Here is a 14,344-nt window from a genome sequence, read left to right as displayed (position 1 = left end):
CATTTGTTAATGATTGAATGGACAGTGATCTATCTATTATAATAATATGTCTGACTTTTCCTTATGATTAATATTTTGGACCAAAAGTAAAATAGATTTCTTTTGACTTAGATCCTGACTATCCAAGTGAAGATACAAAAACACCAAAAGATTTGAATAGTTGTAATAAGACAGATTGGCAGCAGACATTCACTTCATCCAGAACACAGAGTAGAAGGAGCCTTTCACTTGTAAGATTTTTATTGTTTTAGCTCTCTAGGCAATTTGTTTTTTAGCTCACCTGGCTCGAAGGGCCAAGTGAGCTTTTCTCATCACTTGGCATCCGTCGTCCGTCGTCATCTGTCGTCGTTAACTTTTACAAAAATCTTCTTCTCTGAAACTACTGGGCCAAATTAAACCAAACTTGGCCACAATCATCATTAGGGTATCTAGTTTATTAAATGTGTCTTGTGACCCTGCCAACCAACCAAGATGGCCGCCATGGCTAAAAATAGAACTTAGGGGTAAAATACAGTTTTTGGCTTATATCTCAAAAACTAAAGCATTTAGAGCAAATCTGATACGGGATAAAATTGTTTATCAGGTTAAGATCTATCTGCCCTAAAATTTTCACATGAATCGGACAACCCATTGTTTGGTTTTCTGCCTCTGAATTGGTAATTTTGAGGAAATTTTGCTGTTTTTGGTTATTATCTTGAATATTATTATAGATAGAGATAAACTGTAGACAGCAGTAATGTTCAGCAAAGTAAGATTTACAAATAAGTCAACATGACCAAAATGGTCAGTAGACCCCTTAAGGAGTTATTGCCCTTTATAGTCAATTTTTAACCATTTTTCGTAAATCTTAGTTATCTTTTACAAAAACCCATCCTCTGAAACTGCTGGGCCAAATTAAACCAAACTTGGCCACAATCATTATTGGGGTATCTTGTTTAAAAAATGTGTCCAGTGACCCTGCCAACCAACCAAGATGGCCCTCATGGCTAAAAATAGAACATAGGGGTAAAATGCAAAAAAAAACATATCATTCAGAGCAAATCTGACATGGGGTTAAATTGTTTATCAGGTCAAGATCTATCTGCTCTAAAATTTTTAGATGAATCAGACAATCCGTTGTTAGGTTGCTGCCCCTGAATTGGTAATTTTAAGGAAATTTTGCCATTTTTGGTTGTTATCTTGAATATTATTATAGATAGAGATAAACTGTAAACAGCAATAATGTACAGCAAAGTAAGACCTAAAAATAAGTCAACATGACTAAAATGGTCAATTGACCCCTAAGGAGTTATTGCCTTTTATAGTCAATTTTAAACAATTTTCATAAAATTTGTAAATTTTTACTAACATTTTCCACTGTAACTACTGGGCGAAGTTCATTATAGATAGAGATAATTGTAAGCAGCAAGAATATTCAGTAAAGTAAGATCTACAAACACATCACCATCACCAAAACACAATTTTGTCATGAATCCATCTGTCCTTTGTTTAATATTGACATAGACTAAGGTGAGCGACACAGGCTCTTTAGAGCCTCTAGCTAAACATTACTAAAGAGCCTCTAGTTTAAAACACTTTTGATTCAAGCATCAATGATGTCTCTTTTGTAGATGAAATCTGCATATACATACAAAATTTTAATCCTGGTATCTATGATGTGTTTATTTTACAAAGGTACATGTACCCTTCTATACCTACTCCTTTTATACCTAAAAGTGTATCCATGCTATAAAATTTCATGAAAAAATATCAACTTGAATGAAAAGTTCATATGTGCAACATATTTTTGCTAATGTTTAAATATAGGGTTGTGCTGTTTTTCATCATTCATAAGCCTTAATTTCTTGACCATTAACTACAATTGTGTACTACCCTAACAATTTAAAAGATATTGCTCACTTTGACAAGGTCAATGAGAACATTATATTCAATGATTGTTTTCTACAACCTGAGGATGGTTAAAATTTAAAATCCCCATACTCAATAATAGAAAAATTGGTGTCCAGCTCAGAACTTTGTTAAACTTGCATGAAGGATGTTGATGATACTTTGTCTCAACAGTATGATGTATGAGAGATAACATTATTTCTTATAACATATTTTTTTAGAGTGCAACTTACTGGCATTCACCTAATCGTCACAGAAGTAGAAACTTGTTGAGAGCAGTTCCCAAACAGGTATACCTTTATACATATATATCCAGCTTTTTGGTTTAAATAAATAATTGCAAAACCACCCTGGCATTATTTCTCAAGAAGTTTGAATTATATAGAATGTTAAAATTTTAAGAATGATAAGTGAAACTGTTTTCAGTATGAAAAATGTGATTTAGGATTTTAGGATAAAAAAAAACAATGTGGACAAAAGATTTAATACATTGCACAATCAAATTTAAGTGAAAACCTATGATTTACATCTTTCTACTAGGTTTTATGTTTTTGTATTTTTGTATAATATTAAATACAGAAAATTTCCCAATCTAACATGAACAAGTGATAACTAATTTAACTATTGTCCCCATAACTTGTTATTTTATTTATATTGTTTATTTTTGTAGATTGTAAGTGCACTTCAAGCAGAAATTTTATGGAACATGGGATACACAGGAGCTGGTGTCAAGGTAGCAGTATTTGATACTGGTCTAGCTGAAAACCATCCACATTTCAAAAGAGGCAAAATAAAAGATCGATCAAATTGGACCAATGAAAAGTCATTGGATGATGGTAATGTTGTAATTAAACTTTTAGTTCAGATTTAACTTGATCAGTTTTACACTATAATTTTTTTCTGATTGGAGATGCCTTACAAAGAAATATAATTAAAGAATATTCTATTAGATAAGGTAAAGCCTTTGTAGAATACCAATTAAATTTCCAACCAACTAATTAATGTCACAGCGTTTATTAAACTGTAAAAAAATAAATATAGGCTGTACAATCAATTAGAGTTTAGGTTTATGTTAAAGTGCATTCTGTATTATTTTTGGCATGCCAATATTTCATGGATTTTGTAGCTCAAGGTTAACCACCAACTTTTGTATTAAAAAAGTGTACACCCTTTCTTTGCTTTCCAGTAAAAAAAAAAATGTTGGAGGGTATAATTTTTGGAAATGGGTGACAGTCAATATATATAAATGTATGTTCATTTGTTGAATTGATTTATTGGTGTTTGCTTTATGATGCATCAGCACTTAAAGGCTTTATACTGCAACTAGTTTTGTTATTTCCTAAACATAGTAACACATCTATATTTTGTGCAATGTCAATTTCATCAAAGAAGACTTTCTCCTCAATCAGGGGTTTATTAAGGGATGAAAATAAGTTTGACATTTGTATTACAATTTAAAAAGCCATTAATGTTTTGATTTAAGTTGCAGTATAAAAGCAATATAAGGTCAATGTCATAAAAATATGAACTTTTTGTATTCGACACAAAACTGGGGAAGAGCTCAGTTTCTCAGCCTCATACAAAAAACTTTATATTTTCTGACATTGATCTAATAGTGTATATATATATATATACCCAACACTTAAACTAAAATTAATCTGGCTCGTTTAATTTTCTTGAAATTTTGACAGAGTATTAACTTTGACCCTATGACAAAAATATAAAAAAAAAATAAAAATTTGAACCAACCGTTTTATCAGAAAAATTACACTGGTTATATAGCAGTTTGACAAACATTTATTTTGATCATTGAGAAGCTTAATATTCCTTTAACAACACAACGTAATTAAAACGTTTAGCTGATTTTACAGAGTTATCTCCCTGTAGTGTTAGGTACCACCTTCATTTTAGGCTGATTTACAACATACTGTCCTCCCCCACACTTTATAATGGAATGACCCTCATGCATTTGTTTATTCCAGGACTAGGTCATGGTACCTTTGTAGCAGGTGTTATAACCAGCTCTAAAGAATGTCTTGGTTTTGCACCAGATGCTGATATTTATGTTTTCAGAGTATTTACTAATAATCAGGTTAGTGTATAAAATTGATAAACAATGATGATGGGAGATTTGTGTCATTTTTGTCGAGCCTTCGACTTTAGTCGAAAAAGCGAGACTAAGCAATCCTACATTCCGTCGGCGGCGGCGGCGGCCACAAATATTCACTCTGTGGTTAAAGTTTTTGAAATTTTAATAACTTTCTTAAACTATACTGAATTTCTACCAAACTTGGACAGAAGCTTGTTTATGATCATAAGAAAGTATCCAGAAGTAAATTTTGTAAAAATAAAATTCCATTTTTTCCGTATTTTACTTATAAATGGACTTAGTTTTTCTGCGAGGAAACATTACATTCACTTAAAGTTTTTAAAATTTTAATAACTTTCATAAACTATCCTTGATTTGTACCAAACTTGGACAGAAGCTTGTTTATGATCATAAGATAGTATCAAGAAGAAAATTTTGTAAAAATAAATTTCCACTTTTCTGTATTTTACTTATAAATGGACTTAGTTTTTTTGCCAGAAACAAAACATTCACTCTGTGGTTTAAGTTTTTAAAATTTTTATAATGTTCTTAAACTATCCTGGATTTCTACCAAACTTAGACAAAAGCTTGTTTCTGATCATAAGATATTATTCAGAAGTAAATTTTGTAAAAAAAAAAATCACCTTTTCCGTATTTTACTTATAAATGAACTTAGTTTTTCTTCCAGTTAACATTACATACAGTCTGCAGTTAAAGTTTATAAAACATTTATTAGATTCTTAAACTATCCTGGATTTTTTACCAAACTTGGAAGCTTCTTTCAATCAAAAGACAGTATCGAGAGGGAAATTTTTATTGATGTTTTTCCTCATTTTTTACGAATTTTAATGTTATCAATGACTTCCATTTGAATTGAGAGAAGTTTTTCAGTATGAATAATTTTTTACAACTCCTTTCTTGATTAAGTGCGTATTTAATGTTCCCTAATTTATGCAGCATAATTTAGAAAAAAACCAATTCAGATTATAATGTCTCAGAAATACACATTATTTGTCAAGGGATCCAGTAGTATGTATTGCATGAATGAAATATTTAGGAATTTACTGTATTTCTAGATTTTAACACTTCCACTGTCACCAATGTTATAGCATAACTATCTCCATTGTACATGTATATTTCAGGTTTCCTACACCTCTTGGTTTTTAGATGCCTTTAACTATGCTATATTGAAGAAGATCAATGTCCTGAATCTAAGTATTGGTGGACCTGATTTCATGGACCATCCATTTGTAGATAAGGTATACTAAACCTCAAGGGAATTTAGTTATTTCCATTGTCAACATTGAATCATTACAACACTAGAATAGTTATTTTGTATAAATATAATAGTTAATGTTTGTAGATTACTTAAAAAGGCTGTTGAGAATTATATATTTCATTTTTAGCTCACCTGGCCCGAAGGGCCAAGTGAGCTTTTCTCATCACTTGGCGTCCGTCGTCCGTCGTCGTCCGTCGTCCGTCGTCCGTCGTCCGTCGTCGTCGTCGTCCGTCGTCGTTAACTTTTACAAAAATCTTCTCCTCTGAAACTACTGGGCCAAATCAAACCAAACTTGGCCACAATCATCATTGGGGTATCTAGTTTAAAAAATGTGTGGCGTGACCCGGTCAACCAACCAAGATGGCCGCCACGGCTAAAAATAGAACATAGGGGTAAAATGCAGTTTTTGGCTTATAACTCAAAAACCAAAGCATTTAGAGCAAATCTGACATGGGGTAAAAATGTTTATCAGGTCAAGATCTATCTGCCCTGAAATTTTCAGATGAATCGGTCAATCGGTTGTTGGGTTGCTGCCCCTGAATTGGTAATTTTGAGGAAATTTTGCTGTTTTTGGTTATTATCTTGAATATTATTATAGATAGAGATAAACTGTAAACAGCAATAATGTTCAGCAAAGTAAGATCTACAAATAAGTCAACATGACCAAAATGGTCAGTTGACCCGTTTAGGAGTTATTGCCCTTTATAGTCAATTTTTAACCATTTTTCGTTAATTAAAGTAATCTTTTACAAAAATCTTCTCCTCTGAAACTACTGGGCCAAATTAATCCAAACTTGGCCACAATCATCTTTGGGGTATCTAGTTTAAAAAATGTGTGGCGTGACCTGGTCAACCAACCAAGATGGCCGCCACGGCTAAAAATAGAACAAAGGGGTAAAATGCAGTTTTTGGCTTATTACTCAAAAACCAAAGCATTTTGAGGAAATCTGACGGGATAAAAATGTTTATCAGGTCAAGATCTATCTGCCCTGAAATTTTCAGATGAATCAGTCAATCGGTTGTTGGGTTGCTGCCCCTGAATTGGTAATTTTGAGGAAATTTTGCTGTTTTTGGTTATTATCTTGAATATTATTATAGATAGAGATAAACTGTAAACAGCAATAATGTTCAGCAAAGTAAGATCTACAAATAAGTCAACATGACCAAAATGGTCAGTTGACCCGTTTAGGAGTTATTGCCCTTTATAGTCAATTTTAACCATTTTTCATAAATCTAAGTAATCTTTTACAAAATCTCCACTGAAACTACTAGGCCACAATCATCTTTGGGGTATCTAGTTTGAAAAATGTGTCCGATGACCTGGCCATTCAACCAAGATGGCCGCCACGGCTAAAAATAGAACATAGGGGTAAAATGCAGTTTTTGGCTTATAACTATGAATTCAAAGCATCTAGAGCAAATCTGACAAGAAGTTAAATTGTTAATCAAGTCAATATCTATCTGCCCTGAATTTTTCAGATGAATTGGACAACTGGTTGTTGGGTTGCTGCCCTCCAATTGGTAATTTTTAAAGAAATTTTGCCGTTTTTGGTTATCTTGAATACTATTATAGATAGCGATAAACTGTAAACAGCAATAATGTTCAGCAAAGTAAGATCTACAAATAAGTCAACATGACCTAAATGGTCAATTGACCCCTTAAGGAGTTATAATTGCCCTTTATAGTCAATTTTTAACAATTTTCATTAATTTGGTAAATATATGTAAATTTTTACCAAATATAGTTCTCTGATATAATTGTAAGAAGCAAAATCGTTCAGTAAAGTAAGAACTTCAAACACATCACCATCACCAAAATACAATTTTGTCATGAATCCATTTGTGTCCTTTGTTTAATATGCACATAGACCAAGGTGAGCGACACAGGCTCTTTAGAGCCTCTAGTTAAAGTAACAAGACACTCTTCTGCTTGTCTCCAGCCTATAAATATAAAGGATCATTAATAATACTGTCAATACCAGATTTCAGAAAAAAATGTTTTAAATATATTGATCTGAAACTAAAGAAAGGCCATCAAATTTCAGAAGAAAAACATTGAATAAGTCAAAAATTTACAACATTTATAGAAGAAGGCATTTGACACCATAAATTATTTTGTTGTTTTATCTTTTCTCAAGGTTTGGGAACTTACAGCTAATAAAGTGATCATGGTGTCAGCCATTGGAAATGATGGACCACTTTATGGGTAAGTCTAACATAGATATGTTTATGTATTTGCAGTGAGATATTGATCTAGGCAATAACAAACAATGTTTTCTTCATAATCGGTTATTTCTTTTTTGCATAACTCTTTTTTAGCTCACCTGGCCTAAAAGGCCATGTGAGCTTTTCTCATCACTTGGCGTCCGTCGTCGTCGTCGTCGTTAACAATTTTTCAAACATCTTCTCCTCTGAAACTACTGAATGGATTTGAATGAAACTTAGCATGATTGTTCCTTAGATTATCCTGCACAAAGTGTGTGCTTCGATTTTTGATCCGTCAAAAAACATGGCCGCCGTTACTTAAAATAGAACATAGGGGTCAAATGCAGTTTTTGGCTTATATCTCAAAAACGAAAGCATTTAGAGCAAATCTGACATGGGGTAAAAATGTTCATTAGGTCAAGATCTATCAGCCCTGAAATTTTCAGATGAATCAAACAAACCGTTGTTGGGTTGCTGCCACTTAATTGGTAATTTTAAGGAAATTTTGCAGTTTTTGGTCATTATCTTGAATATTATTATAGATAAAGATAAACTGTAAACAGCAAAAATGATCAGCAAAGTAAGATCTACAAATAAGTTAATATGACCAAAATTGTCAATTGACCCCTTAAGGGGTTATTGTCCTTTAATGACAATTTTTCACAATTTGTTCATCACATTTGCTAACTTTAAAAAATCTTCTCCTCTGAAACTACTGAATGGATTTGGATGAAACTTAGCATGATTGTTCCTTAGATTATTCTGCACAAAGTGTGTGCTTCGATTTTTAATTCTTTAAAAAAACATGGCCGCCGTTACTTAAAATAGAACATAGGGGTCAAATGCAGTTTTTGGCTTATATCTCAAAAACGAAAGCATTTAGAGCAAATCTGACATGGGGTAAAAATGTTCATTAGGTCAAGATATATCAGCCCTGAAATTTTCAGATGAATCAAACAAACCATTGTTGGGTTGCTGCCACTTAATTGGTAATTTTAAGGAAATTTTGCAGTTTTTGGTCATTATCTTGAATATTATTATAGATAAAGATAAACTGTAAACAACAAAAATGATCAGCAAAGTAAGATCTACAAATAAATTAATATGACCAAAATTGTCAATTGACCCCTTAAGGGGTTATTGTCCTTTAATGACAATTTTTCACAATTTGTTCATCATATTTGCTAACTTTATAAAATCTTCTCCTCTAAAACTACTAAACCAAATTCAACCAAACTTCAACTGAATGATCAGTAGGGTGTATAAAATAAAGTTTGTGCTTTATTTTTTATTTCGTCAAAAAACATGGCCGTCATGGCTAAAAATAGAACACAGGGTAAAATGCAGTTTTTGGCTTATATCTCAAAAACTCCAGCATTTAGAGCAAATAAGACAAGAAGTTAAAGTATTTATTAGGTCAAGGTCTACCTGTCCTGAAATTTTCAGCCGAATTGGGTAACTGGTTTTTCAGGTATAATGCCCCTGAATTGATGATTTTAAAGAAATTTTGCAGTTTTTGGTTATTATCTTGAATATTATTATAGATACAGATAAACTGTTAATAGCAAAAATGTTAAGCAAAGTAAGATCTACAAATAAGTCAATTTGACCAAAATTGTCAATTGACCTCTTAAGAAGTTATTGCCCTTTAAAGACTTTTTTCACAATTTGTTCATCATGTTGACTTACTTTAAAAAATCTTCTCCTTTGAAACTGCTGTATCAATTTCAGCCAAACTTAGGCTAAATGAGTTTCAGAGTATCTAGTATAAATTTTATATTTCATTTCCTTGTATGTCAGAAACATAGCTCCTATGGCTAAAATAGAACATAGGAGAAAATGATTTTTTTTTTTGCTTTTGAAATAAATAGGACGATTCAAAGAACATTTAAATAAATTGAAAAGCCAAAATAATCATTGATGAGAGATTTAACCAAAAAAATTAAGGTGAGCGATTCAGGCTCTTGAGAGCCTCTTGTTTCAATTTCTAAAATGCTTGACAAGCAAAGCCTCAATTTTACAATTTGTTAAATTTAACTAGAAAGACACTGGATACAGCATTATGATTTGTATGATTTATATGTATTAATTATTGAAAAGGATATCTTGCATTGACTTTACTTAAAATATTTTTTTCTGAATCAGAATGGTGCAAATGTAGTTAATGAAAGGTAAATGATACCAAAGAGATATAAAATGTCAGAAACAAAATGACATGGCATTAAACAAGAAACAACACAATAATCTAACAGTATGCAAAACACAACATAGAAATCTAAAGACTGCAAAGAGACTACATTTTTTATTATTTAACTTTTTCAATTTCAGGACCTTAAACAATCCAGCAGACCAGATGGACGTTATTGGAGTCGGGGGAATTAACTTTGAAAACCAAATAGCTCGCTTTTCTTCAAGAGGAATGACAACCTGGGTAGGTTCAGATTCATGTTTATGTTGAATTTCAGTATTGTAAACTGATAATAAAGAAGACTGAATGGTGACCTATAAAATTGAGAATGGACATGGGGAATGTGCAAAGAGACAACAACCCGACCATAGAGCAGACAACAGCAGAAGGTCACCAACAGGTCTTCAATGCAACGAGAAATTCTCGCACCCGGAGGTGTCCTTCAGCTGGCCCCTAAACAAATATATACTGGTTCAGTGATAAAGAACACCATACTAAACTCCAAATTGTACACAAGAAACTAAAAGTTAAAATAATACAAGACTTACAAAGGCCAGAGGCTCCTGACTTGGGACAGGCGCAAAAATGCGGCAGGGTTAAACATGTTTGTGAGATCTCAACCCTCCCCCTATACCTCTAGCCAATGCAGAAAAGTAAACGCATAACAATACGCACATTAAAATTCAGTTCAAGAGAAGTCCGAGTCTGATGTCAGAAGATGTAACCAAAGAAAATAAACAAAATGACAATAATACATAAATAACATCAGACTACTAGCAGTTAACTGACATGCCAGTTGTTTATTTCTGTGTCATTCAGACTCTGGTGGATAGTTTTCTCATTGTCAATCATATCACATTGTTTTATTTTTATATATATTTAAAAGTATAATAAACAATTTATTATATTGTTATAATCGTTAACTTTAACTTTAAATAGTCTTAGCAGTTAATATTTTCCCTCATTTACCTAGTGGCAGAATATTTTGTTTACTTTAAGTTTTTTTTATATTTTTCAATACTTTAAGAACTACTAATTATATTATTTCAGGAACTACCTAGAGGGTATGGCAGAATAAAACCAGATATTGTAACCTATGGTTCAGCTGTTAGAGGCTCTGCTCTTAAGTAAGTATAAACAGATACATTCTTCTAAATGTAATTTCATAAATATAAAACATTGCAATAAATAACATTGACACTGGTCATTTTTTAAAACTTGTTGGCTTGTTACAAAATGGAGCATGATTCATATTTTATAGTTCACTCAATATATATGTATACATTTTTATGCCCCCGCAGCACCCCACAACTGAAAGATTTGAAGGCATATTGTTTTACCCCTATCCGTCGGCCCATCCATCCATCCCATTATGGGTATATAGTTATTCCACATATCTCCTCCTACAGTTTAAATCCTATGAAGTTTTCACTTTGCTGTGTCTTTGTACATATATTGAAGGTGTGCACGTAGTCAGGTTTTTGATTTTTATTGGTATTTGCTTTTTTGGAAGATAGTTAAACTTTGTCATTTTAGAGTATAAGTTTTTACTTTGCTGGCTGTTTTATTTTTAAATATATTGAAAGTGTGCATTTCGTCAGGGTTTTGATTTTTGTCTGGCTTGACGTAGTGAAAAAAAGTGACACATAGGTATGCTGTTTCCAGCGGCAGCGGCGGTGTCAACATTGTATTAGTTTGTGAGAAGGTGTAGTTTATGGTGAACCACTAGTGGTAAGTCAAAGATGTTTGGTATGCAGTTGTATAAGTATGGTCACATCTTATTTCCATGGAGATTATTTGTCCCTGCCCCCTCAGTTATATTCTATTGACTTTGAAACTTTTGCTTAGTTTTCATGTATTAGTTTGTGATTAGGTGTGATTATGGGGAACCACTAGTGATAAGTTAATGATAATTAGTATGCAGGTGTATAAGCATTGGCATATCTCATTTCCATGGAGATTATTTGGCGCCGCCCCCTAAGTCATGGTCTATTGACTTTGAAACTTTTTCTCAGTTTTCATGTATTAGTTTGTGATTAGGTAGGTTTATGGGGAACCACTAGTGGTAGGTCAATGATATTTGGTATGCAGTTAAATTAGCATAAGCACATCTCATTACTGTGGAGATTATTTGACCTGCCCCCTGAGTTATGGTTAATTGACTTTGAAATTTTGCTTAGTTTACATGTAATAGTTTGTGTTTAGGTTGGTATAAAGGAAACTACTTATGATAAGTCAATGCGCTATATGGTATTTGGTTTGCAGTTATATTAGCATTGGTACATCTCATTTCCAAAGAGACTGTTTAGCCATGTACCTTCAGTCATGGTTTATTGACTTTGAATATTTGCAAAACATACATGTTAAAGTGTTGCAATTTTAATTCCAACATTTGCATTATCAAAATTACATAAAAGCGAGACATATCTCTGTTATAACAGTTTATGCTTATTTTGTTTGTACTTTGTCATTAGAAAGTCTATATGCCATTTTGTTTTTCATAGTTATACCCCCGCTTTAAAAAAGGGGGGGTATACTGTTTTACCTCTGTCTGTCAGTCCGTCAGTCCGTCCGTCAGTCCGTCCATCAGTCTGTCAGTCAGTCCGTCCCATGAAACTTTCGTCACATTTTTCTCAGGAACTACACATCCACCCTTTCTTTAATTTGGTATCAACATTTATATATGTTAGCCATACCGTGTGATGCGTTTTCAGATTCATCACTTGACAACTTCCTGTTTACCGAACACTTGTATGATTTTACACATGATAGCCAAGTTGAAAATTTTCGTCACATTTTTCTCAGGAACTACACATCCACCCTTTCTGTAATTTGGTATCAACATTTATATATGTTAGCCATACCGTGTGATGCGTTTTCAGATTCATCACTTGACAACTTCCTGTTTACCGAACACTTGTATGATTTTACACATGATAGCCAAGTTGAAAATTTTCGTCACATTTTTCTCAGCAACTACAATACAAGGATTTCTGAAATTTGGTTTCAGGATTTATATAAGTCAGCTATACCGTGTGATGCGTTTTCAGATTCATCACTCGACAACTTCCTGTTTACCGAACACTTGTATGATTTTACACTGATAGCCAAGTTGAAAATTTTCGTCACATTTTTCTCAGGAACTACAATACAAGGATTTCTGAAATTTGGTTTCAGGATTTATATAAGTCAGCTATACCGTGTGATGCGTTTTCAGATTCATCACTTGACAACTTCCTGTTTACCGAACACTTGCATATTTTTACACTATTAATATTATCCACTTGCGGCGGGGGTATCATCAGTGAGCAGTAGCTCGCAGTTTCACTTGTTGATTATGGTTATTTGTTTTTATAGTGGTTAGGATTATAACACTGTCAGATGTTGACTGCTGTACCCTAACTTTTTCCTTATTTAGTCTGTTCATTTTTCTCGCTAATTGTTTGCAATATAATTGGATTGTATGCAATAGTCAAACGAGTAAGATGTTCAGCTACATGCAGCTATAAAAACCAAGTTTAATCTTCAATTTTTGTTGAGCTTGCAACTTTTGTCTCAGAAAGCTCGGCATAGGGATAGTGATCGGGCGGCGTCGGTGTTAGCTAACTTCTTAAAAGCTTTATATTTTGAAGGTGGAATACCTGGATGCTTCATACTTTGTATATAGATGCCTCATGTTACAAAGTTTCCATCAGACACATGTCCAATGTCCTTGACCTCATTTTCATAGTTCAGTGACTACTTGAAAAAAAAATAGTTAAAATTTTTAGTACATGTAATGTTAAATTCTCTCGTTTATTATAAGTAATAGGATAACTATATTTGGTATATGTGTACCTGGCAAGGTCCTCATGCCTGTCAGACAGTTTTCACTTGACCACGACCTCATTTCATGGATCAGTGAACAAGGTTTAGTTTTGGTGGTCAAGTCCATATCTCTCATACTATAAGCAATAGGTCTAGTTTATTTGGTGTATGGAAGGACTCTAAGGTGTACATGTCCAACTGGCAGGTGTCATGTGACCTTGACCTTGTTTTCATGGTTCAGTGGTTATAATTAAGTTTTTGTGTTTTGGTCTGTTTTTCTTATACTGTATGCAAAAGGTCTACTATAGTTGGTGTATGGAATGATTGTAAGGTGTACATGTCTAGCTGGCAGGTGTCATCTGACCTTGACCTCATTTCATGGTTCAGTGGTCAAAAGTTAAGATTTTGAGTTTTGGTCTTTTTTTCTAAAACTATATGCAATAGGTCAAAGTTCTATATTTGTTGTATGGAAATATTTTATGATCTATATGTCAGTCACGCAGGTTTTATTTGACGACTGACCTCATTTTCATGATTCATTGCTTAGTGTTAATTTTTTGTGTTTTTGTCTGTTTTTCTTAAACTATATAAGCAATTGGTCAACAATATTTGTTGTATGGACATATTGTGATATTAGCTGTACATGTCTATCTTGACCTCATTTTCAAGGTTCATTGGTCAATGTTTAGTTTTTTTGGTTAATATTAAGTTTATTTGACACTTGTAATAAAGCTTTACATTGGGACTATCAACATAATATCCATGATTAGTAAAGAAGGCGAGACATTTCAGCGTGTGCACTCTTGTATACATAAAGAATAGCTTGTACCAAGTCAGGAATATGACAGTTCTTTTTTATTTGTTTGATGTGTTTGAGCTATTTATTTTG

At 32.8% G+C, this 14,344-nt stretch overlaps 1 protein-coding gene across 4 annotated transcripts in view; it reads left to right on the top strand.

Moving 5' to 3' along the window:
* Window positions 1-14,344, top strand: part of LOC143079948 (membrane-bound transcription factor site-1 protease-like) — a 41,812-nt gene that overhangs the window by 5,017 nt on the left and 22,451 nt on the right. For all 4 annotated transcript variants that reach the window (XM_076255572.1, XM_076255574.1, XM_076255573.1 and 1 more), the window contains exons 5-12: window positions 112-230; window positions 2,109-2,177; window positions 2,558-2,723; window positions 3,870-3,979; window positions 5,119-5,235; window positions 7,394-7,461; window positions 9,789-9,891; window positions 10,699-10,775. In XM_076255572.1, coding sequence (XP_076111687.1) covers window positions 112-230; window positions 2,109-2,177; window positions 2,558-2,723; window positions 3,870-3,979; window positions 5,119-5,235; window positions 7,394-7,461; window positions 9,789-9,891; window positions 10,699-10,775 — 829 coding nt within the window. The remainder of the gene's footprint in view (window positions 1-111; window positions 231-2,108; window positions 2,178-2,557; window positions 2,724-3,869; window positions 3,980-5,118; window positions 5,236-7,393; window positions 7,462-9,788; window positions 9,892-10,698; window positions 10,776-14,344) is intronic.

This window comes from Mytilus galloprovincialis, chromosome 6 (assembly GCF_965363235.1).
Source record: "Mytilus galloprovincialis chromosome 6, xbMytGall1.hap1.1, whole genome shotgun sequence".
Lineage (NCBI taxonomy): Eukaryota > Metazoa > Mollusca > Bivalvia > Mytilida > Mytilidae > Mytilus > Mytilus galloprovincialis.
Note: the sequence above shows the minus strand (reverse complement) of the source record. Positions and strands in the feature narration are given on the sequence as shown.